The sequence below is a fragment of the Lactuca sativa genome, chromosome 5, assembly GCF_002870075.4.
Source record: "Lactuca sativa cultivar Salinas chromosome 5, Lsat_Salinas_v11, whole genome shotgun sequence".
Lineage (NCBI taxonomy): Eukaryota > Viridiplantae > Streptophyta > Magnoliopsida > Asterales > Asteraceae > Lactuca > Lactuca sativa.
The window spans coordinates 292545469-292573128 of record NC_056627.2 but is presented as its reverse complement, the minus strand read 5'-3'; the positions used below and the strand labels follow the sequence as shown (position 1 = coordinate 292573128).

Sequence of the window (27660 nt, the reverse complement as noted above, 5' to 3'; positions counted from 1 at the left end):
AATTGAAATGGAAGAAGTCAAAAAATTCAACACTACTTTTGGGATTAAAAGTCATCTCAAAGGTCCCCAAGATGTATAGAAAATGAATCTTGAACGTAAATGGAACATACAAATGTTGATTTAGTAAATGTGGCTTCTTTCTGTATATGATTATAAACTGAACTTTTATAAACCTTTGTTCAAAATGTTCATTTATCAAATTTTAGCTTGATTGTGGTTCATTTAGGACAAGAAAGCAAACCATATTGGTTTCACATCAAAAAACTGGAAACTTAGCATTACAATCAAGGAAACTTAGCATTACAATCAAGAATTTTGACTGAATGTACCTCAATAATAAAAAATGTTCCTCATGATTTGAGAGGGTGACATTTACTAGGAAAGATGATAAAGCATTATTAAACAGCCGTTGCATATGATCATTGATCACCGATTAAATTTGTCCAATAAATGTTGTTAAAAGCAAAAGAAGTACGAAGCTTAACCATCATGTGAAACAACAGTCATATCATGGATTTATAACAAATTAAAACCTTTGGATTTAATAAAACTACATACATAATCATATTATCCCCTTCCAATACGTGCAAAGCATTCGCAAACAATCGCTAATTACAGTATGAACTTGGAATCATAATCATGAGACATTACAATTAAAAAGATGAAAATCCATGGCTCAAATCTTGAAGACCCATTTGTGCGATATTTTGTAATTCATAATCTGAAATGCCTGGTGTCGGGAGATTCATTTTCGGGCTTTTTCTAACGGATTCCGAATTATTTAGTTTGTTTATAGCTGATGGAGCATCTTTCCTTTGTGCTATTTTTTTCCTTTCAATGTCCCGTTTTCTCAAACGCGCCTCTTTATCGACCCTTCTTTCCCCCTTCAATTTCCTCAATCGTGGTCGGGAATTTACTAGGTTGTTCACCAATCAACAAACTTTCACTAGCAACATCATAAAATCCAAGTGGCGGCCTTCTCTCGAATGGAATCTCAGCATTGGAGTCGATTCCATTCCTTTTCCCATTCCAATTCCGGTTATCGATTCCAGCTGCTTTCAATTCTCTCCTTTTTTGCAAAGAAGCAAAAAGTCTAGCTTCTGCAAGCTGCTTTTCCCGGGTCTTCCTTTTGGCCTTTTTCCCTTTGGTATTGGATACACGAGCCCGTGCTTCTAAAAGCATTTGTTTTTCATCTTCATCCATGTCAACTGGGTCGGGTCGCGCGGGTTTTGATTCTGGGTTTGGGTCGATCTCTCCGGGTTTTAATTTTCTTGGTTCATAGTTTTCATCTAGAAGTTTCTCGTAATGTTCGAGGCACTGTGATGGAGTGCGTCCCACAATAGGAGCGATTGTTCTCCATTGAGAGGGCATGAGCTTAGCAAGATGAAGCAGCTTCTCTTCTTCTTCTCTCGTCCATTCAATCTGTAAAGGTTACAAAAAAATAAAATAAAATAAACATTCAGGATTTGATCAAACGATTTTTCAGTTTTTGTAAGTGACCTAATTCTTGAGAGTAAATTGCATGCATACCTTTGTAATGGAGGGATGAAGCCACTCATACCAACGCGCTTTACACCGCGTAGCGGATTTATGAACGAGTAATGAAGAGATACGAGTCCATTGGTTGGTTCCATATTTCGAAAGAGCAGCCTTGAGGATCTCATCCTCTGTATTCGTCCAACTGCCTTCCTTTACCATTATCTTCATCTTCCTCCTCTTTTTCTACGTTTTGATCAGTCCCAGATCTATAAAAAAAAAAAAAAAAAATTACGTCACGAATTAAACAAAGAAAAAGCAATAAAGTCCTAATCAAAACGCTTATCATTATCACTCAGTCAAAGTATCGAAATCTTTGACTCTTTGAAAAATTACAACAATTGAACAAATCAACATTTAACGATTAATAAATCAACAGTTATTTCATTAAATTAAACAAAGAAACTTACTATCGGAATAAAATCGTGACTGTGATGTTGTAGTATTTCAGACTTGAGAGTCGCGATTGTTAGAAACCGATAATAGGAGAAAGGCGCTTTGAGCAACAGAATTTATAGATGATCAAATAACCGTTTGTGAGAAAATCAGAAAGAGAAACCGTATCTTCTCCTAAATCTACTTGCCGAAAAAGCTTCCACACATACTTGCCGAGAAAACAATCGTTTTCCTAAATTAGTGAGGGGGGTTCAAAAAATCGGAAGTTTTGTAAAATATTTAGAATTCTACAGATATGAGATTCACAAATCCGGATTTTTAGCGACGGGTGTTGAAATAAAATTATACTTCAATTTTAATTTTTGAATTATAAGCTGAGTTTAGCTGATAAAATGATAATAGTAATTTTTTTTTTATTTTTGGAACCGCAAAATAATAACTAGTTTTGTTAACATAAAATAATATTATGATTATTGATTAAAAACTGAAGTGAAAAAACAATATTAAAATAAATCGTAACATCATATTGAAGCAGGCAGCAACAAAGATTTTGTCCGTCATTTTTATCATATAATACTTTATAAAATTTATTTTATGAAATATGGATTTTCTTTTATATCAATGTAGAAATAGCTCACTTCATAGATGATTTGCCTTTTAGATTGGGTTAAGAAATAAAGAAATTATAAGAAAAATTATATATATATATATATATATATATATATATATATATATATATATATATATATAATTAATAAAATTATGACATTTATTATATTTAATAAAATTAATAAATTTTTATTATACTTGTCATGAAAGTGATAAAATGATAGATAGGAAGAAAAATTATATATATATATATATATATATATATATATATATATATATATATATATATATATATATATATATATATATATATCACTTTCATGACAAGTATAATAAAAATTTATTAATTTTATTAAATATAATAAATGTCATAATTTTAAATATGTAAAAAACTGATAATAAAAAAAAGTAAGAAGATATTTGATTTCTCCAATTATAATACACCCTTTAATATACACATTTCTTAAACAAGAAACAAACATATAACATCTATCAATTTTTTTTTCTTAAATGTAAGGTGTACAGAAAAATTATGTAACGTGAACCAGAAAAGGGTTGATAATAGAAAATACGATTTTATTCACTTTTTTCTTTTTGGGTCAAAATTTGTTGTCATCATTCATGAGTAATCATGTTATAACTTTATAAGAGACTATTATATGTTAAAACACCTTTTGTATGGGCTAATAGAAACGAGTTTATCTTTTTGAAATCATTATTTGTTTGCAAACATTAAAGCCGGAATTGGTCTCAAAACATAAACATAGGTATAAATCCAAGTTTAAGTTGGAAGTGTTCAATTTAATATCATCACGAAAGTATAAGATACCTAGTAGGGGTGAGCAAAAACCACACCGCAGCTAAAATTAACTGTAAAAACCGCATAGACCGCAACTGATAAACCGCAACCGCAATAAAAACCGATGGTGAGGTTTTCTGTTTTTCAAAAACCGCAAATATGTGGAGCGGTGCGGTTATTAGTTTTCAAAAACCGCAAAAAAACCACACAGTACCACATATATTATATACAATTTTTTATTAATTATTAATATATAAAATATTAAAAATAAGACAAGTTTCATAGATGAAAGATGGATAAAATATTAGAAGACAAAAGTGTTGGTTTTTTATTATGTTTAACTTTGAAAAATAGTTAAATTAGACAATTTTAAGATATTTATTATTAATTACTATTGATTTGACGTTTTTAATATATTAGTTATTTGTGATTTAAGTTAATTTTCTTATACCTTATGGTTTTTTTATTATTACAAGTAATATGTTTGAACTCTTAAAACCGTTTGAACTTTAAACTGTGGTTCAAAACCACACAAAATAACCGCACCAAATCCATGCGGTTAATAACCGCAACACAAAAAAAAAACAAAATCGCACCGCAAAAATAATGGCCTAACCGCACCACAAAAATAACCGCACCAAGCGGTTTTGAAAATGCATTAACCACATTTGCGGTTAGTGGTGAGGTTTTGGCTAATAACCGCACCGAACCGCACCGCGCTCACCCCTAATACCCAGTATATATCATGATCTTTTTTATATCTAAAAGCTAACGTAAATTTCAACTTTATCTGTGAGTATATGTCAGAATAGTAACTTTAAACATGAGAATATTGGCGTATATATATCTTGTATATCTTTTATTTTAGGATAGATATTATCCTTCCTGATTTCTAGGCTCGTTTAAGAGGTTGATGGTTATATATTGTTGTATATCGATTCTTTACGGTCACAAGATATTATCCAATTACAAAGGTTTTCATGGTATCAAAGCCATATACCTAGCAGCCGCATATAACCTTCATCTCGTTCTTTGCCTTTGCTGATCTCTATGGTTGGCGACTCTTCATCCAGTGACGCATCAGCTATGACCAAACCTGTTACTCTTCATCTGCGATACATTCTTGGATGATGAAACAATTCCCATACCACATACGTATACCCAGTCGACCCCACCGTCTACCACTAATACTCCTACCTCATTAGACCCAACATCGCCCATATGCCCACAACCCTTAGATGATGACACAATACACACACATGATGATGAACCTGTCCCCATGAAACATCACACCATTCCCACACAACCAACTCCACCATCGATACAACCTCCACCACCCCTCTTCCCACGCATCCTATGCACACTTGATTACAATCAAGGATCACTAAACCTGCTACCCGCTTAAATCTCCATCTCACCACTTCTGATCATATATCACCAATACCAACCTCTTACTTGAAAGCGTTATTAGATCCCAATTGGCAACATGCTATGAAATATGAATATAGTGTTTTGCCGAAAATTGATACATGGGATCCCAATTGGCAACATGCTATGAAAAATGAATATAGTGCTTTGCCGAAAACTGATACATGGGAGATTTTTCCAACACCCACCAACCACCCGGTTAATTGATGTATGTGGTTGTTTCTTCACAAATTCAAATCTGATGGGTCATTGGAGCACTACAAAGCGTGTTTGGTGGTTAACGAAAAATCACAGACGGTGGGCATAAATTGCATGGAGACTTTTAGCCCTGTAGTCAAACCGACTACTATATGAACCGTCCTTTCACTTGGCATATCTCGATGTTGCCTAATTCATCAACTTGATGTAAATAATGCGTTTCTTCACGGAGACATTCAGGAGATTGTTTATTTGCACCAACCACGTGGGTTTGTTCACTCTAAATACCCAGATTATATGTGCAAATTGAAACACTCGTTATTTGGCTTGAAACAGGCTCCACGTGCATGGTAAAAATGTAACATCCCAAAAATCATAAGTATGTCAATGTGAAAATAGTTATCAGAGTAAAATCCCAAAATCATAGAATACTAGACACGAGTGGATGTGCTGCGATCAAGCCGGGCCCTTCCCCTTCGAACCATAAGTACCTGAAATATAAACTTAAAACATAAGCACAAAATTTAGTGAGTTCCCTAAAATACCACATACCATTCATATAATGGGCCCCGCCCGACATTTGTCCGACACCGCCAGGTACAGATCTGTCAGTAACATGAGATGGGCCCCGCCTGACACATTCATCAGGCTCCGCCTGACATCGAACCCCGCCTAATATACATACAAACACATACAATACATTCAAGAGTCACATAGACATCTAGCATCCTATAAACATAAATCAATGGGTCGTCATTGGTGCCTTCCACTTGCTAAACACTATGAGAAGACTCACCTCAATCTGATGATAAACAGTCATACACACAAGCTCCTGCTACGATGGCTCCTTAAAATGAACATATTCAAGCTAACCCTAATTACTATTTAGGGTAATAACCTACACCTAAAGGTCCAAATCACAATCCATCATAATAAGGGTAGAAGACCATTTACCCTTCTCATACTTGGCCCAACCGTTATGGCCTAAAACCCAATACGAACCAAGGCCCAAAAATGGCCCAAATGCCCTTCTGGTGAGTACCCCAAGTATACCACCCTATTACGCCCAACGTACTAGACTAACATATAAGGAAATCGAGGCTAAACACGCTACGTTGAGCGTACCTAGAGGGTACGCCCAAAGTACTCTGCTGATGCTCAAAGGTCCATATTACGCACTTATTGCCTAAAGTCTAATCGCCCAAATCATAGATCTAGCTCTTGAGGATGTCTTAACTAGGGATGAGAATTTGGCCCGAAAACCCGAACCGAATCGAACCGAATTAGGCCCGAATAAGCAATTCGATTCGGTTTTATGGTATCTATATTATGCTTATTCGGTTCAGGTTACCCAAATAAGAGCCAATTCGGTTCTAAATACCCGACCCAAATAAGCATTCCTCCTCCCCTTTCTCTGATCGATAGAAATCAAAATCATGACTCATACTTTTGTCCTCTTCATTCATAACATAAAAAAACCTATGCTCGTTCTAATCGTTTCAAAATCAACCAATCTTCTTATCTATTTCCAAACTCAAAATCACTTCTATCAATCCTTCCTCTTGTTTCAAACTTTCAAAAATCGACCATTCCTATTGTCTTTAATGATTCACAAATTCTTACTTTGTCTAGTCATGGAACATTAGGCTCCAACTCAAAAAACTCAAGTAAGAAATTATTCTCATTATATCAATCTACGATGTAAATATTATTATTTCAATGTGTTATTGTGTTATGTTAGTCTTTGAATGTTTTATGTTGATGTATAAAAGTACATTGTTATTCTATTATTCGGGTTATAGAACCCTAATACGGGTTATTCGGTTTTTTTGGTCATATTAGGTCCTTAATCATCTTATACACGTTTTTCGGGTTATTCGGGTAATAACTAAACCGAACCGATTAATACTTGAGCCAAACCAAACCCGTATTGGTTAATCGGTTCGGTTTTTGAGTCATGCAATAACCCTTATTCGGTTTTCGGGTTATTCGGGTTCAGGTCGGTTCGGTCCGGTTCCGGCCCGAATAACATCCCTACTCTTAACTGATAAAGTCGTCAACTTGATGCCTTTGCATGGGTCAAAGAAGTCCAAAATCAAACTCTAACTTCTTAATTTCACATTATGAACAACAATTCATGCATGATTGAATCAAAGCCATCAAGTGTCACACCCTCGCCCGAGGCCACGGAACACGTCGAGTTGTGCGACTAAGTTTGTGGATCGTAGGTAAACTGAATATATAGCACACATACAACAATAAACAAAATAGCATTCCTGTTCCATCTTGATGTTTAAATACAAGATTTTTACAAATAATAATAATACATGAACTGCCTTAATAGATAGGCATATAACACAACAACAAGTAAACTAGGTCAACTGTAATCCAATCCATCTTGAATGTGTGTGTGACATCCCTATTTTCACGGCCAGAAAAGACCGAGTTTGTTTATGCTTGTTTGAAAATCAGAGTAATATTTTTCATAAAAGTGTTGCGGAATTTGTTCCTAAAATAAAATATGATAAATATTTATCAAAGCATTTTCGTAGAAATGTATTTCATTAAAAAGACTCGGGATGTCATGTTCGATACATATCAAAAGCATAAACAGTACAATATAAGCCTTACTACATTATTTCATATCTACATGCCTATATCCGTAATCCCTCATCCAAAACATCACATCTACGCTCGAGCGCCACTACCTGAAATACATGAAACTAAGTGGGCCAGGATTGAAAGCATGGTGAGCACATAGGGTTTTTAAGTCACAATAAATAAGTTTATTAATTTCATCAACCAACAATAACCCGATTACCTGTTCCCGTCATCCTCACATTACGTCCCTAAAACACATATCATAAGGGACCTAGACTAGGGATCAACATCGGGATGGACACTAATGCTAAGGGGATTCCTCAGTAATAAATGTCCTTAAGGCAACCATGTGGGGGATGGAGTATACCGGTGAACACATCGTTCACAAACACCTACTGGTTGTGAGCCTACTAGCGTTCCACTGGACTGTCTAGAATAGTCTGTGGTCGTCATCCATACTCCGCTAGATGACATAATCAACAACAACATCGAGGCCTCTCATCATTTTATCACACGTCATCTACTACATCTACCCATGTTTTTCCACAATATTTTTTTGTAGATATAAAATACATATACAGTTTAAATTCTTTAAAACATGTATAAAAATCATTCATCAGCATAGACAACAAGTATAAAGATAATATGCACACATAGCACGTAATTTATATAAAATACTTCATATCTATGTGTAAGATGAAAATGACTACGCACTCACTTGAAAAGGTGGTGATTCCGAACTCAGACAGCGTTTCGCTTCTTAAAAATAATTCCCTTCGACGAAACTTAGTATTATTACCACTAGAGTTTAGTCTATTATTCACCGAGACTAATTAATAGTCTAGCTATTATTACTACTATATAAGTGTTAAACAATACTTATATAACCCATAATAATAGCTCAAGTACTTATTATAAGTTCCTAATAACATTACTATAATTAAATAAAAGCTATATTAAAAATAGCGTAGGCGTAGCTCACTTACAGCGGGTTTTATAGAAAACCGGGCTTTGCTTAGAGCAACGTTCCAGATCCCTTAGGTCAAACCGTAGTCAAAACCAGGTCAATGTCAACCGACTTGACTCAATTAGTACGTGGGGCGTACTCCTCGTGTATGTGGGGCGTAGCTCGCAGTTGTGTAACATTCCGTTAAAAATAAATAAATAAAATAAAATAAGTAAATAAACAAATAATAATGATAAATAAATAAATAAATAAATAAATAAGCCCTAAGACCCCGAGATGTATTTTATATTTTATTTTATTTTGGACCTAAACCCGTAATAATTTATCAGTGTTATCCATAAGGAGTTAAATGATATAATTTCCAGAACTTGGGGTCTATGTTGTAACATTAGGACTTGAGATGTAAAGAAATTCATGAAGCAAGGTCTGTTTGTTAATTTATGGACTTAAATTGAATAGATAGATGAGGGAGGGACTGAAAGTGAAATTTTGACAAAAGTTTGATTAGAGACGGGTTAAGACCTGTCACTCTACCCATGTCCCTTCATTTTGAAGTTGCAACCTCCAAACCCTAACCGTAAAACGACGTTGCAGCCGCCACCTTATCACTCCTCCTCTCCGGCCGCCACCCCTCGTCGCCACCGATGACTCACGAGACGAACATTAAGTCAGTCGAGGAGATCTTCATTGTTTTATTGCCGGCGAAGACGAAGAGTCACGAGACCGACATTAAGTCAGTCGATGAGATCGGAGGTTCAAGTTGCACGAATGCTGATGCTGTTCGCGGTTGATTCGATCTCATTCTCTTCCCGTTTCTTCTGTTGTACGCCCCAACTCATGTAACGACGTTCGTATTGCCGACATCGTTGCTGCCACCACTTCATTTTGCCATTCCATTTGTCGTCCCTCCTTCGTCATCCTCCTTCAAGACCGAAGTGTAGTTGCGTGGTGGGTGCATTTGATCGTGTGTGTGTGTGTGCATGTTTCAATATGTTTTTCATGAATTATTAGCCAGTAAACAAGAAGACCACCATGGAAACCAACCATGGTGGTTGCCGCATATTGCTATCTCCTGCCGCCACCAGCCACCGCGTGTGGTGGTTGTGTGTGTGTAAAATGGTGTTTATGTGTGTGTTTATTTCAGTTGAATGTTGTTTTTAGTTGTTGCTTGACCGGAGACTGAAGAAAAACCACCACCACCACCGTGAGGTGGTGGCTGCCACCTCCTGCTGCCGCCGACCACTGTTTTTGGTGGTTGTATTGGGCTTTTTCTTATTCTTTTTGGTGCTAGTGTGTGTGTGTTGTAGGAAATTGTATGTGTGTTGGATTGTTGGAAACCCTAATTAGGGTTTAGAAAACCCTAATATCAAGAAACCCTAATTTTGGAGTTGGTCGGGACCCGCGTTAAAACTATTAATTAAACTTAAAATAATAATTAATAATTCTCCACAATTAACTTGATGCAATATTGGACTTAATGGATTAAGTGTGGAACACTAACTCTAGTTATCATTTTATGTAAAAACCCTATAATCGAGGAGCTCTATTTTGGACAATGATCGGGCGTGTATTGGGCTGTTGATTGGATTATTATTTCACTCGAGAAAGACTAAGTCAAACCTTAATCAGTAATACCCTTAAGTGATTAAGTCCTTAATGGGTTAAGTGTTCTTACTTAACCCTAATCGTCATCTTATGTGAAACCCTAATCGCCATTTCATGTGGGGTAGTCACTTTTGCAATGACTATAACTTGTGATCGGGTATTAAATCAAGTATCTTCCTGTAGGCGATTGAAAGTGAGTTGAAGCTGGTAGAGTTCTTCATTGCTACAGTGGTTATCTACGCGCATATCGAGGTGAGTTTCGCCTCACTATACCCGTGGGTCGAAGGCACCAATGTCGGCTCATTAGTTTTGGTTATCTGCTAGTAGAGGGATACCCTAGGGACTGTATATATCCATGTAGGATAGACTGAGGACTCTTGATCTAAGCTCTCTTACCTATTCCTTGTTTGGTTGTGGTTCTAGAGTAGGATCACCTGTCCGGGTGACTATCTCACGTCTGAGTATCTACAGCCATGCATTTCTTGGATTGTTGATATTTAATATGTTGTTATGCTATAGTGATATGTAAGATCTGTCTCCTAGTATTGAATATGTTGCTTTATGGTAATAACCCGTAGAACTACATGTTATATGTGCTTGCTGGTTATCATCTATGGAGTGCCCTTAAGGACTGTCGGTGGTCATGTAGGATAGCCTAAGAACTCTTGGTCTAGGCTCTTTTGCCTATTCCTTATTTGGTTGTGGCTCTAGAGTAGGACCATCTGTTCGGGTAGCTATCTCACATCTGGTTACTTATGGTTACGCATTCTATGGGGATTAGCTGGTAGTGGGAATGTATGTTGTGAGAAGCTTCAAAAGTCCTTTCTCCTTTCTTTTCCGAAACTCAAATAGAAAACTCTCCCCATGGTAGGCAGTAGTGAGCTGTATGATTGTTGTTTGCCTGTATTATGTGTCTACTTGATCCTGATAGTTTATATGTCGACATATTGTGTTTGGTTTGGTTAAGGCGGTCCTGCTTTTGTACGGTAGTCCAAGATACCTGGTGTGGGCCGGCTGTAAGCCGTAGGCACGGAGGCTCGGGAGGAGCGGTAGGCCAACAAACCGAGGGTATTCCATCCCGAGGATGACTGGACCCATCGTGGACATGCCTAGTATTCCAGCCCGAGGCTGATTGGGCCAAGCATGAGTGTTTGTGTGTATGCCTTGTTTTGTGTGGTGGTATTTTGGGGGAAACTCACTAAGTTTTATACTTAACCCGTTGTTTATGGTTTCAGGCATCATCGGTTATTTGTGGAAGGCGAAGGGGGGACTGTACACACTCATCAGCAACATTGAAGATTACGTGTTTCTACAATAATCTGATTTTTAATAAATGTAATGCAGAATAAATGGCTTTCTTAATCAATGAATTAATAAATTCGGAACAAAGGACGGGGGGCTGACCTCGTACGCTTAGGTTACCCTTCGTACGCCCTGTGTATGAGGCTGCTTGCCAACTTCTTAACCAAGTGCTTAATCCCTTAAGCACCCACATCGAAAGTTCAGATCTAGGTCACGTAAGATGCCCTAAGCCATAGAGTTTCCAACTTTATGGCCTAGCATGGCGATAAAGTCCTTAAAACCAAAAACCCTAGCCTCTTAACCCTTTAAGACCATCTAGCACTTGCATGGGGGGGGGGGGGGGAACTAGTGACCAAGAACCCAACTTTATGACTTAACACCCCTAAAAACCTTTGAAAGGACAACTCAAATGCCTTAGAGTACCTCCTATTCACAAAGACTAAGTTGGGACCAAAAAGGAAACAATTTGAGCAAAACTAGATCCAAGAGATTATATCGTCAAGTTTGAAACTTTTTACCTCCACAAGGTGCATATGGGGGACTAAATGTTGGATCCAAAGCCTTGATTGTAACACTACCACTTCAATGTTCTTCCTTCTACTCCAAGAGCTCCAAAAGTACACCAAAATGGTCCAACAAGCTTCACAAGCACAAACACTCTTAGGGTTTTCAAGATGAGGAGGAAGGTTGAAGGTAAAAAGGTGCTAGAGGCCATAAGTGAGCTTAAATAGGGTCTAAACCCTAAAATTTAGGGTTTGCATTCTGACTTCGTATGCCCTGTGTAGCCACGTACGCTTAGCGATCTAAGGCACTCTGGAGTACGCCATGCGTACGAGGGTGTACGCCTCGCGAACTCCAAAGGTATTTATATTTACAAAATTACCATCAGGGACTAATCTTTCAAAATAAACATAACTCAAAGGTTAAAATGAATACCTGAAATTTAGGTGTTACAAGTAAATTTGTCTAAGATTTCATATTATAGGATTTGTGATGCACTGTGGTAACTACAGTTTTATTGAATCTTTGTTTGACTTGTTTTTTCTTTTTTGTTGTAGCAAGCTTTTTGGGTTAGCCTTCGTCTGATTTAGGGTTAAACTCAAATAATAATCCTACTTACATTTTCTTATTACAACATTATACTGTGAAAAATACCCAGTTTTAGGAATGCAATCCTTAAACAAAGCAACATTGTACTTTGGAAATCTAATGGTTGAAGTAAACAAAATAAATGAAAGACATTGTGGTTTGTGACATTTGCCGATTTTATTTATGTTAAATTTGAATTTAAGATGTTTCTTATAAGAAAATATTTTTTTTGAAGGTGGGAACTAGAGAATTCTCTAATTATAGTGCATAAATACCATCCTACATTTCTTGAACATAGAAATTATTGCATCACTTGGTTCTTTTGACACTAATATAATCTTTTTATTTGTACAATCATATACTAAACCTTTATGCAAATAAGTATAATTTTATTAAAAGGGCGGATCATCGAATGTCACAAATAAGTTGGTTTTCTAGGCGAGAGGGAAAAAATATTTGTTTGAGAAACTAAAGTAATACACAAACACTTGCTCATGTCCTTACCCGTAATAGCATTGTACTTTCAGTTACCTACCTAAATCACGTTCCACGAGCCATGCTTTATGCTTATCACGACCCTTTTAACTTTCCTAGAACTTGCAACATTCATGATGATCCAATGGGCATAAATTATAGCCCAAATGGTCTACCAGAATTATCATAGGGCGCTGCACAAATCACACATATCACAACAACAATCAAGACATTCAAGACAAGTAAGAGCAGTGCAGATCTGTGCGATAGCAAGTGTGCAATGCTCGCTTTTGAGTTGAGACCACATCTTTTTGACACACCTCCAACACCATGAATTGATGAACATCCCCCAACGTGATGTTGCAGCCTCCACCACCATTTTTGTAGCTTCGTTTAACTTTATGTCTTCCATTCCTGGAGGTAGATTTGCAGCAGTAGCCTTTAAGTTACCAAATCCAACACATGGATTCCTCAGGTATATCACCTTCTCATTTCCCAATCTTGAACATTTCTGCAATCCAATAAACATTTCATTAATTAAAGTTTGATAAATCAAGATTTCCACTTGGGTTTTCTGCAATGATACTTGTACCTTGTCTAATAGAAGAGATTGAAGGGTGGCCGGCTTTACTTTATCTTTGTGAACTAGAATTACGCGAGTATATTCAGAAGGAACTCCTCTTTGTAAGCTCATTTTTGCAACCTTCTTCTCCATATCTATGTTTTGGTCTAACCATGCCTGTGATGTCAGTATATCCACCTCCCTCATACCACACATCTGGAAATGAAGAAAGAACAAAAATAAGATACCATTGGATGAATATTTTCTTTGGTTGTAATTAGATATAAAGGATTACGTGTCAATAGTTAAAGATAATTACTCTATCCAAGTTAATGTTTGAAGTCTTTCTCACTTTAATATCCATCACATAACTACTTAGATCTGTCATCAAACCTCTAACTTTCACAAGTTCTGGAAATTTGCCTTGGTATCGACCTGATATAATCAACGGGCTTCTTGGTAACAAATCTGGAATTCGAGATGGGTACAACTGCAACAAAAGTAATGTAGTAAAAGAATGTAATTTTTAAATATGGAAAAACAATTAAATGCTGAAATTTTAAGTGAAAAAATAGAAATGTCACCTCATATGATTTGAGAGTTTCTAAAGAATCAAGGGTTACATTTGTAAGCAAAGGTGACAATGCATTATTAAACAGCCTTTGCAAACGATCACCGATTAAATCTGGCAAATAAACAATGTCCATAAAATTAAAAGAATTAAGAAACTTAACAATAATGTGAGACTATAAGCTCATTGTAATTTGATTAAACTGACCTACATCATATGCATGATCATAATATCCCCTTCCAATGTGAGCAAGCATTGGCAAGAAATGATGATTACAGTATGAACCTGGAAATGGAAAGAATAACATGTTAATGAATTAACATAAATAGTTTTGCTTTTTTTAAAGAAGAAAAAGGCCACCTATTCCAAATGTGAAAATCCGGGGAGAACTCAAGCATCCATCTACATGGCTGAATTTCATCATATTACAAATCTCTCTTTCATCTTCAATAGTACCATCAGTAATGAGAAAAATGAGAGGAATAAGTTCACCATTTTTACCAACCATCTCAAGTGCCTAGAGATAAAGATCACACAATATCATTTAGCAAAATAAATTGATGAGATATTATCAAGATCAATCTCACAAATATATAGATTCACCTGTTTCAGTGGGCACATCAAGTTTGTATCTCCTTCTGCAACCAATGTTTTCCACATCCATTCAGTTGCATTTCTGATTGTTTCTTTTGTTGCCAACTCCAGTGAAGATGAGAATGATTGAATGCCTTCATTGAAGGCTATGATGTTAAACAAATCTTGTTGATTAAGCTTTAAGAGGGATGTTATAATTGCATGTTTAGATTTCTCAAACGGATCACCTCTCATGCTACCACTTTTATCCAAAAGAAACACCACTTCCCTCCGAAAATGCTATTAGAATTTTAAAAAAAAAAAAAAAAAAGAAAAAAAGTCACATCAATCACAGAGATCAAGAACATGAACGAATAACGTACCTAGAATTGGTCACAAACCTTTCTAATTATGTTAGCCCCGGGAAAAAGATAAAAGCAAAACATATCTCTTCGATCATAATCATGTAGAGATGGACGATGCAACAGCAGACCACCAAAAATCTCATTCGAGCATACCTCAAAAGAAACAAAAAAGACACCAGATATTTTGTTCATATTTTACCAATCAATCTAATCTATATGATGAATTTTTTACCATTTGATAGAGACATAAAAATTAAGATCTTACATAATAAGCAAAATAGAAGTCTTGAGTGGACCATTTAGGAACTTCTGCCTCGTATGAGAAGCTTGCTTCCCCAGCCGGCTTTCGTTGTACCTCCTTTCAAGATGTAAAATAAGAGACTTTTAATTAATATTAACTAGACCAAATTAACAATAAACCCAATTCATTTAAATGACAATTTTGGACATACAAATTACCGCTCGATGTTGACATATCCTTGGAAGATCTACTGACAACTGGACAAAGATGTCATTTTAATTTGGATTTGAACGTTGTTAGATTATATGTACCTTTAAAGGGTGACTAGTAGAAGTGCATGTAATCTCAGTCCCAGTACCAGAGTTCACATTTACCAGAAGTTTCTCCATTTGAGGAATTTTGTTCTTCAAAGGTAAAACATATGAGGGGAAAGTGAAAGGTATACTGAGGAAGAATTCATTATCTTGATACACCAGTTTCTGAGACCATCTAACTTTGACATGGATAATGGATCCTCCATCAACCTTGAAAAGTTGAGCATCAATATTGAGTAATAAGTCGACTGGTCTAAAAATTGAATTAGAAAGCATCATGCACAATGGTTTAGGAAAAACCTGAGGAATTCTTAGTGTGTATGTGTTGCGTTTCATCAAGAACCCATCTTTTGCCTTGGTTATTCGATCTGAATCTTTCTCACCTCCATGAGCAATCAATTTTGTGAAATATGATCTTTTAGTGCTCTCAACTTTGATGTCTAGAATTGAACCCTGTTAGTCAAACCGAGTGCTTAATCAGGGAACTTTAATTCATAGTAGAAGGATAAGAGAAACGTGTCACGTATATTAACGAAACAAGATCACTACCTGCTCACCCATGGGAATCGCGATACAGCAATCACAGCATGCACTTGCAGTGACACAATGGACGTGCCAAGTGCCGGAAACAGTAACAAACGCAATGTCCAAATAACACTCCATATTCATCGAAATCTCATACATATGAAGAGGAATCAACGCCGGCGGATTGCAACGTCCGTACACGTGAGGCTGGTAGCTCCGGATATCAGGATTATCGACTATATCAGGTTCAGTAATCATCGCATAAACCATCGGCGCCGTTGGATGATGCTTCGTCGGCAAAGGGGATGAACATGGTGACGGTGAAGGTGACTTGGTCCTTATCGCCGGCTTCGGAGCAGACATGCGAGGCTCGTATTCTTTTCCATAGTATATACGTTTAGATAGCCTAATTCCGGTGTCCACTGATTTTGAGAACTCCGTGGTCATCTTTTTATCAGAACCTCGCAGGAGGAGGAGGATAAACAAAGCGAATTTGCTTGTGCGAGTGTGACTGTGTTTCGCGCTTGGTTTGTAATACAGCCAAATTAATTTATAATTATACAGTTATACACCCTCCTTTGAATTTATTTAATTGTAATTGTTGATTTTTAATTAATTCCTAATAAACATTTTAAATTAATTTTATTATATAGTTTGCGAAAACATTTTTTTTAACGTGTACTGTCCAGGATTGGAATGAAAAGTTGTTCAATATGTCCTCTCTTACCATAAATGAAAAGTTGTTCGATATGGATATAAAAATCTTTATGTCAAAATCACAAAGATAGATTTTATGTAAGTTTTATGACCTTTTGATCCTATCAATCCTCCTATTCATTTAAATAATAACATGTGTCATATTAGTATCCTAAAATATCATTAAATCTCATTAAATGAACAATAAATGTTACATATGTCACAATTTCATTGGGTAAGATGATATTTAGGAACAAAAAGTAAGAGGATATTTAATTTCTCAAGTTTTATAGATTAAATTTGTAAAAGAAACAGGGTTCTTATTGTAATTATTGTATTCTCGGCCTATACTACTATTTAAAACATTGGAATCCATATAAACCCTAACATATATTTTCACGATCCAATATGATATCAAACTAAGGATTTCACTCTTACTTCCCTCCGACGTGATCTTCCAAATTCTGGCGCATGTTTCCTATATCGGATCATCACCTCCGGCAAATGACATTTTTTTCCGGTTTGTTCTCTCTGTAATTGCCATTGTGGCACGTGTGTGGCCCAACCCATAAAGGCCATGCGGACTTGACGTCATCCCCGCCTTCCTCCGGTATACCACTGTCAGCCCTTCGTGAGTGTGGGACACACCTTTTTGTTTGTTTCAGAGCCGTTTTGGCGGGGCGTACTAAACCCCGAGGGCCGACCTTGGTTTTAGCTACTGATGACGGGCTGCATCGGGGACCGGAACAGGGGCACGAAGTTGCTCCGTAGTATTCCAGATGAGTTGAAAGACCATGATCCCCTCCCTTGACATCCACTCGCCCTAATGAATAAGCAGGAGGAAACCCATAAGCTTTTATTCGCGCCATAGCCTGCCAAAAGTAGAATCGGGGAGGCTTTGGCTCACGTTTAGACTTCCGCTGCTTCCACTCGACGTCGCTCTCTCCTCTTATCGATGTTGTCGACTTGCTGCTTCTCAATCGACTTCATTGCATCATCTTCAAGGATTGATATCATATAGTATACAATCCTTTTACCCACGGTAAAGCTTCCTACTATTATTTGTTCTTTTTTATTTCACACATTTTTAGATTTTCTGGAATCATGATCACCCCTTCCTCTTCCTCCACATCGACCCTGACTGCTCAAACTCTTGTTTATGATGTAACAAATGTGTACAACTAGTTTAGCTTCAAGCTGATTGTGGACGGGTCGAAATATAAACTTTGGTGACCTATCTTTACTGATATCCACAAAGGCGCCAAATTCGTTGGTCACACAATATAAAAATCCCAACCCACAAGTGAAGATGATGAAGATTGGAATGTTATCGACTCAATAGTCAACTCTTGGTTCTATTCCATTGTCGATCCAAACCTACTTCAGATCATATCTCGTGGCAATTGCATTGCCAATAATCTATGGGACGAATTATTTTTGTCACAACTTGAAGAACCTGTTACACAATTTTTTTTCTCAATAATAAAATGATTCAAGATTAGTTCATAAACACGAAAAAGGTTCCTCATCTATCACTAAATTTTGTCACAGCTTGAAGACCTTATAGATACTTTACATGATGTCAAATCTGATATTAAATAAATTGAGCTTGTCATGCATATTTTACGACAATTACCACCGTCCTATCTTAGTATCGTGGATGTCATCACCAACATGAATCCCTTTACTTCGTTCCTGGAAGCCAAAAAAATGCTCCTTTTACATGAAGGAAGCAAAGAAACCATTAATGCTCCTCATGATAGTACACTCACATCCTCGATGACTCTTTACTCGACATCCAATAATTTGGGAAAATCTAAAAACAAATGGAATAAAAACCGGAATAATAATTTGGTTGCTTTTAAGGTTGGGGGTAATTCTACTTTGTATATTGGTACTAATCACATTGCGGGAAATACTACATCTGCACAACCTAATTATGCAAGTGTTCTTGGTTCAAATCCGTCAAATACATCTTCTTTTCAGATTCCACGACAGCCACAAGCAACTTGACTCACTGGTTCACATTATCACCTACCCTATGCTGCTCTTAGTTCTCCTTTCTACGACCCAACTACCGTCAGGCCACATCAGGCTCATCAGTCCGCTTTAATAGTCCTAGTCGGCCCAAGCCTCCTTCTCTTCGGTCCAACAACCTCCAACTGGACACCCCCATTTCTTGCATCACAAGCCTGAAAATCTCGACACATCTCCACAATGGTCAAACAATTTTTTTAGTGCTCTATTTCATTTTCCTCAGCCATAAATGACTGACCTCAACTTAATTTTTCAAGCAATGTTTGTTCAACTGCCTCCGGATAACAATTACTACAAAGACACTGGCGCGAGCTGTAACGCCCGCGAATTCGGGCTAGACATTTAAGGTATAGTAAATAATCTTCGTAATGACTATCTCGGGGATATAAAGAGTACTGCAATCCAACTTCGAAGTTTCACGATCAAACTGACACAACTATACGTGTCGTAAAACACCACAACCTTTCATATAATTTGGTCGAATAATACCTGATCAATTTTTGACCAAAACAATTTGGCGCCCATTGTGGGGCTATAGTGTTAACAATCATTCAAGAATCATGTCTACGCAACCAACCTTATCCTCGCCATCGATTCCTCCCATTTCCTCTAAAACCCTTCCACCACCTCCAAACGGAGATCTTAAAAAGACCCTAAAGGCACCGGAGAAGAACACCTCTTTTCTCACTACCCAAGGATTTCAAGATTCTCGTGAAGTGATTTCCAACAACGGTCTCTTTGCTATGATGAAGATACTGGAACAACAAGTTAGGAGGACAACAGGACGGTGCTCAAGGAAATAAAAAGAATGAGGGAGGAGATACATAAACTCCAAGAAGCAACACGCTCAATATTGCAGCCCAAGATCCTGAACTTTGACAATACAGGATCAGCCGGAAACCTCCATTAAATAGGATCCTCAACACCGCCACCTAATCCTACTTGGGGTGTAACTCCAAAAGAGCGAGCCCATATGATCCAGGATCCTGTCGAAACCTTCATCACCCCCAATAACAAGGATCCTGGTAACTTCGTGAATACTAATACTTTTAATACTAACTCTGTGGACCTTGATGCATAAATGAGCTTGGTTATGGCCAAGGAACTTCAGGAGTTAAGGTAGATGATCTGAAGTGTGCCCTGAGTGGTCCAACCTATACAAGAGGTATCCCCCACAAGCCACTGGATCTCAAGATTTTCTCCTGCGATAGTTGATACTGAAGTCCCAAAGCGCTTTCAAACTCCTAGTATGAGGCCGTATGATGGAATTAGGGATCCTGAAGAACATGTGGCACAATATAGGGAAAGAATGGAGATCATCCCCATTCCCACACATTTAAAGGAAGATTTCATATGCAAGGGCTTCGGTTCGACTCTCACAGGAGCAACCTTAATGGCTTCTTAACGTTCCCCCTTACTCTATTACTTCATCTGCTCACTTAGTTAAACTTTTTAACAATCAATTGTCTTGTAGCAGAACATTAAAAAAATGACTAGTGATATTTACCGGGTAGTTAAGGATTCTAAGGGACACCTTAGGGATTTTATGAACAGGTTTGGCAGGGAGGCTCTGAGTGTCCCCAACATCGATAGGGGAACTATCGTAAAAGCCTTTAAAATGCGCTTAAAGAAGGACTCTCCTTTCTACAAATACCTTGTAGTGAATCCCTGCAAAAGAATGGACGAAGTAAGGAAGAGAGCACTAAGGTTCATAAAGCTCAAAGAAGACAAGGAGATCCAAAAGAGGAGAAACCCTTTAAACACATATGATAACCCCAATAGGAAGGCCGACTCCTCAGCCCAAAGATCTTATAAGTCAAAACCATATTCCAAACTTGATCATCATAGGGTTAATGCCCGTGAAGATAAAGGAAAGGAAAAAGAATTTCCCAAGATCACTGGCTATTGATTTTCAGTGGATGTTTCAGGTTTAATATTCTCTATGCATGATCTTGGTGGCAAAGCGATATGACCAAAAAAGGGAGAAAAGCCCACTGGCCGGAAACATAAGTCCAAATAATCTGCATACCACGACTTTGGTCATGTTACAAAAGATTGCATATCCCTCAGGAAGGAGATCAGCTACCTCCTAGGAAAGGGATACCTCAAATACATCATTGGGAGAAGAAAAGAAAGACCCAAAGAAAAGGATTAGGATCCTCATAAGATCCTAGAAAAACCAGGATCCTCTCCTACAAACGCCAAGGCAATCAATGTTATCTCTGGAGGTTCTGAAAATTGTGGTACCTCTTATTATATAGCAAAAAGGCATGCTAAATTGTCAAAAACAGAGAAAAAGAAAGAACGTTGAAGAATACGTCAATCACAAATGAGAAGGAGATCACCTTCGACGAGACATAGAAAGCAAACGTCCAGGATCCCTACCACGATGGATTGTTGATCACTCTCTATATTGCCAACCATTTTGTCAGATGGATCCTTGTCGACGGAGGATCTTCAATCAACATTACACTCTTGGATGCTTTAAAACGAATGAACATCTCAGAGTCTGAAATAGTCAAATGATCGCCAGTACTAATAGGATTAAGTGGTGAAACAAAGCATATGGTCGGCGAAATAAAGTTGCTTATCTACATAGAGGTAGTAAACTTCATGCAGCGTTTTTGCCTAATTGATACATTATCCTCCTATGATATTATATTAGCTAGACCATGGATCCACAAAATGAAGGCAGTCGCATCAACATACCATCAATGTGTGAAGATGCCCACCCCATGGGGGACAGGGAAGATTACAGGTGATCAAAAAGAAAGAACGCTGAAGAAAACGCCTGACACTTCCAAGAAAAATACCCCTTCAATCACTAGTCCAGGAAGTTTTGGATCCTCAGGGCTCCAGGATCCGACTGGCTCAGTCACTACTGCAGAACTCTATGATATGATGAAGAAAATAACTCAACAGGTGACCCAACAGCAGGAGGAGAATAGAGCACTACTCAAAGAAGTGGAGAGGATGAAGACAGAATTTCAGAAATCCTAGGAAACTACGCCCACAGTTGTGCAACCAAGGATCTTGGATTTCAATAATGCAGGATCCTCAGAAAATCGCCAGAAGGATACGATTCCGACCAATGTGGCGTCGCCCAGGGGGGCAAATATGGACAACCGAGTGTCCATGATCAATGATCTCAATGTGCCTTTCAACACTCCAAAAAACCTAGATTCTAGTAGTTTCTTGAACAACAATACTATTAATACTAACTACACTAATGTTGATGCAAGAATAAGCCCGAACATGGCTAAGGAACTTCAACATTTGAGACAAATGATCGCCAGTGTGCCCGGAGTGGTCCAACCAATACCAAAATTGTCTCTTACAAGCCACATTATCTCTAGATTCGCTCCTGTGATAGCCGATACCGAAGTTCCTAAGAGCTTCCAAACTCCCAACATGAAACTATACGATGGAACTACGGATCCCGATGAGCATGTAGCTCAATACAGAGAAAGGATGGAGATCATCCCCATCCTAAGGCACTTGAAGGAACCTTGCATGTGCAAAGGCTTTGGTTCAACCCTTACGGGATCAGCCCTCAAATGGCTGCTAAACGTTCCCCCGTATTCTATTACTTCATTTGCACACTTAGTCAATATCTTCAATAACCAATTTGCTTGTAGAAGAACCTTCGAGAAGATCACTAGTGATCTCTACCGTGTGGTTCAAGATCCTAAGGAGAAACATAGGGAATTTGTTAACAAATTTGGTAGGGAAGCTCTGAGCATCCCTAACCTTGACATGGTCACCGTTGTGGAAGCTTTTAAAATGGGATTAAGAAAGGATTCACCTTTATATGAAGACCTTGTGATGACCTCTTGAAAAAATCTGAATGAAGTCAGGTGCCGGGCGTTGAGATTTATAAGGCTCGAAGAAGATAGAGAGATCCAGAAAAGAAGCAACCCTTCGAATCAATATGAGAACCCCAACAGGAAGGTCGAATCCTAAACTCATAGATCCTACAAATCGAAGCCCTATTCCAAACAGGATCATCATAGGGTTAATGCCCTTGAAGTTACAGGAGAAGAAGAAGAGCTTCCTAAAATCACTAACTGTTGTTTCTCCATGGATGTTTCAGGTGTAATTCACACTATGCAGGATCTTGGAGATAAAGCAATATGGCCAAAAAGAGACAACAAATTCACCGCTTGGAAAGACAAGTCCAAATGGTGTGCTTACCACAAAGACTTTGGCCACATAAAGGAGGACTGCATAGCCCTATGAAAAGAAATCAGCTACCTCCTTAGCAAAGGACACCTCAAAGAGATCCTCGAGAGAAAAAGAGAAAAATCCAAGGAGAACAGCCAAGATAATCACAGGATGTTGTAGAAACCAGGATCTCCACCCTCTGACGCTAAGATAATTAATGTTATCTCAGACGGATTTAACATCTGTGGTACCTCTTATTCTTAGGCTAAAAGACACACCAAGGTATCCAAAACAAAAAAGGAGGACGGACCATGAAAGACTACCATGGTCAGTAGTGAAAAAGAAATCACATTTGACGAGACCGATATGGAAGGAATTCAGGATCCTCACCATGACGGACTCGTGATAACACTGTACATGGCGAACCATTTCGTCAGAAGGATCCTCGTTGACGAAGGATCCTCGGTCAATATCATACTCCTAAACGCGCTAAAGAGAATGAACATCCTAGAATTAGAGATAGTCAGAGGATCCTCAGTCCTCATAGGATTTGGCGGGGAAACAAAACACACAATTGGAGAAATAAATCTACCAATATACATAGAAGGGGTAAACTCTATACAAAAATTATGTGTTATTGACACCTTATCTTCTTATAATGTGATACAAGGTTAACCATGGATCCACGAGATGAAAGCGGTTCCATCAACATACCATCAATGTATGAAGTTGCCCACTCCATGGGGAACAGTGAAGATAAAAAAGAATCGAAAGAATGCTACAAAACCTCTATGAAATCTACGACCAAACCCCAACAAGCATAACAATTAAGGCAGGGGGCACGACATGTTCTAAAGACAAAGGAACAAGACGTAAAGTAAGTGCCCCTAGGTATTGAGGATCTCGAAGCTAAAGTCCTCATAGGATCCTCAATGCCTGAGCAAATCGAGCAGGATTTATTGGATTTCTTAAAAACCAGAAGCAAGAAATTTGCATGGAAACACGAAGATATGACAGGTATAGACAAGAGTATTATTACTCATAAACTTACTATTGATCCTTCTTTCAAACCAATACACCAAAAGAGAAGGAAGTTCGCACCCGAAAGAAACCAAATCATTCAGGAAGAGGAAGAGAAACTCCTCAAGACAGGGATGATCAAAGAAGTAAAGTTTCCAAGATGGCTAGCTAATGTGGTTGTCGTACAAAAGAAAAACAGAAAATAGAGGGTGTGCGTAGATTACACTGACCTTAAAAATTCTTATCCTAAGGATCCTTTACCCCTACCACATATTGACTCTATGATAGACACCACGGCTGGCCATGAACTCCTGACCTTCATGGATGCTTCAACAGGATTCCAACAAATCCAAATGGAACCATCAAACTAAGAAGATACTTCATTCATAACACCAACATTTATATATTGCTACACCGCAATGCCTTTTTGTCTTAAAAATGCAGGTGCGACATATCAAAGATTGGTGAATCGGATGTTCAAAGACACACTGGGGGACACCATGGATGTTTATATTGACGACATGGTACTGAATTCAATGAACGTCGAAGATCACCTTAGAGACCTGAAGGAAGAGTTTGACACCCTAGACGAGTACAATATGAAGTTGAACCCACTCAAATGTCACTTTGGAATGAATTCAGGCAAGTTCCTTAGATAAATGGTGACCAAGAGAGGGATAGAAGCAAGCCCAGAACAAATAAAAGAAATCATGGAACTAAGATCCCCATCTTCAACAAAGGACATCCAAAGGCTAACCTGGAGAGTACCAGCACTCAACAGATTCATTTCAAGATCCTGATAAAGGTGCAAGCCCTTTTACGATATTTTAAAAAAGAACAAGAGATTTGAATGGAAGGAGGAACACGAGAAAGCCTTCCAGGAACTGAAACAATATCTAAGCTCTGCCCTGCTACTGGTAAAACCTATAGACAGAGAACCACTTATTCTCTACCTCTCGGTATCCTCAAACACGGTAAGTGCCGTTCTGGTCAAGGATCTTAACGGGGGCCAACATCCTATCTATTATGTAAGTAAAAGTCTCATGGATCCTGAAACCAGGTACTCTTACCTCAAAAAGTTAATTATTGCCTTAGTGACTGCTTCTACCAAATTAAGACACTACTTCGAAACACACACTGTACATGTAAAAACTAACTATCCTATCAAGAATGTCATGAAAAAAACCAGAAATGTCAGAAAGGATGGCAAAATGGTCAGTGAAATTAAGCACATTTGACATCAGATACGAACCAAGATCCGCCATAAAATCACAAGCACTATCAGATTTTGTGGTTGACTTTAGTTATGATCTACAAAACGAAGGAGACATGGAAACCAAGCGTCTCCTAGAAGACGAACACCTAGGAAAATGGACGATGTTTACAGATGGAGCTTCAAATCAGAAATAGACAGGCCTAGGGATCATACTAAATTCACCATAAGGGGACATCATACCCCAGGGAGTTAGTTGTGAATTCAACACTACAAACAATGAAGCAAAATACGAAGCACTCATCATGGGACTATAATTAGCTAAGGATCTTCAAATCAAGGATCTTCAGGTATTTGTTGATTATTTATTACTAACCAATCACTACAACGGATCTTATGCAGTGAAAGGTGAGCAATTAGCATTATACCTAAAGATCCTCAAAAAATCAACTTCTGATTTCGAAGATTCCTATAACTCACATAATAACCCCTTAGGATCCTCCCTTAGGATCCCACCAGAGACGAAGATTCATATAACTCACATAATAACCCCAGCCATAGAAACCCTCTCCGACAAATCAGAAGATCCTAAGCGCCCGACAAGCGTAGCAGCTATTGAAGATCTTGACCCTAGGATCCTTCCTTAAAGGGATCCCGTAACGGTATCCTCAAAGAAGTCCGCGATCAAGGATCCAACCCATTATGGAGTATCTCCAAAATGGCACAATCCTGACGGGAGAAAAAAGTGAAAGAGCATTCAGGACGAGAGTCTCGAGATTCGTGATAATCCAAGGTAAACTTTACAAAAAAATCCATGGCAGGACCGTACCTAAGATGCATGGAAGATCCCAAAGCTGCAGAAGTATTAAAGGATATACACGAAGGTGATTGTGGTAATCACACCGGGGGCAGATCCTTATGCTCCAAAATACTAAGAACATGATACTAGTGGCCAACCATGAGGAAATACTCCTTTCTACATGCTCAAAAGTGTGATGCTTGCCAAAGACACAACAACATCCTACATAAACCGGCAGAACCTCTACATCCAATTATATTCTCATGGCCATTTATGAAATGGGGGATGGATATCGTAGGAAAATTGTCAGTAGTCCCAGGAGGAAAAGTCTTCATGTTGGTGATGACTGATTACTTCTCCAAATGAATCGAAGCTGAAGGTTTCGACCAGGTAAGAGACAAAGAGGTAGTATCATTTATTAAATGTAATATCCTGACCAGGTTTGGGATCCCGACTGAAATCATATGCGACAATGGGTCCTAATTTTTTAGCAAAAGAACAAGAGAATTTTGCACAAGCTGAGGGATCAAAATGATAATGCCCACTCTTGTTCGTCCCCAAGCTAATGGTCAAGAGGAGTCCAACAACAAGATCATAGTTAATAATTTGAAGAAAAGGCTGGACAAAAAGAAGCGAAGATGGGCAGAAGAACTTCCTTTTGTTTTGTGGGCAGATAGAACCACTTCCAAAGTAGCAACATGTCGGACCCCCTATTCCTTGGTGTTTGAAACAAAAGCAGTAATGCCTATTGAAGTAGTGATCCCGACGGTAAGATACTTGCTGCAAGACCAAGAGAATAATGACAGGATCCTAGCACAAGATCTTGACACAATTCACGATGTAGCACCTGGTTCCTGTTATGTATTTTATTCTAGTATCTTACATTTTGGCATTGGACTCGGCGAGTTGAGGTCCAACTCGTCGAGTCAGAGCGTATTGGACACAGAAGTTTAATGACCTACTCGACGAGCCCGCGTCCAGACTCGGTGAGTAGGCGCTGTCCGGACAAAAACCCTAGATGAGGTTTTGCACCCTATTTAAACCACTTACTCAACCTCCCTTTCATCCCCAAATGCTTCCAGAACTTCCCATAGCAAACCCTAGCCGTTTTTTAGAAGATCTAAGGCATTTTTGGTGGATCTTGCTAGTTGTGACCATAAGGAGGGAGGGAAAGACTTGAGGAAACAAGTGAAGACCAAGGGAACCCGAGTTTGTGCATCTTCCACAGTTCATTGGAGGTATAAAGTTGTAACCTTGCTCTTTCATTTGATAGATCCCTTTTTGGGGAGATTTAGGGCTTTTATAAGCCATTTTTGGTGACCATCCATGATTGCAAGCATGGTTGGGGGTTGAGGCTTCAGAATCTAGTCTTTAAGGGAGTCACAAGGCAGTTAGGGGTTGATTTTGCACCCGTGTAAGGTCCCATGCATCGTAAGAGCTTATTTTATGTCCTTTTGAGCTCAAGTCCCATGCATGCACGTAAAGTTTGTAACTTTACGTGCTAGAACGATTGAAGGAGATTAGATCTACCTTTTGGTCAAGAGTTGTACGCTGGTAATCGAGAAATAAGACTTGG

The 27660-nt window shown here is 38.1% G+C and overlaps 1 protein-coding gene and 1 pseudogene across 1 annotated transcript; both read right to left on the bottom strand.

The window, feature by feature from the left end:
• Window positions 1-536: 536 nt before the first annotated feature.
• LOC111910148 (cell division cycle 5-like protein) lies at window positions 537-2178 on the bottom strand (annotated as a pseudogene).
• Window positions 2179-12892: 10714 nt separating this feature from the next.
• LOC111910089 (uncharacterized) lies at window positions 12893-16647 on the bottom strand. Its single transcript, XM_052764051.1, has 12 exons — window positions 16180-16647; window positions 15931-16083; window positions 15628-15840; window positions 15341-15433; window positions 15112-15228; window positions 14741-15010; window positions 14498-14654; window positions 14345-14422; window positions 14151-14251; window positions 13886-14056; window positions 13597-13782; window positions 12893-13515 (listed from the first exon to the last, which is right to left on the bottom strand). Exons 1-12 carry the CDS (start codon window positions 16600-16602, stop codon window positions 13189-13191), a joined length of 2289 nt encoding a protein of 762 aa, XP_052620011.1. The 5' UTR covers window positions 16603-16647; the 3' UTR covers window positions 12893-13188.
• Between the last annotated feature and the right edge of the window lie 11013 nt (window positions 16648-27660).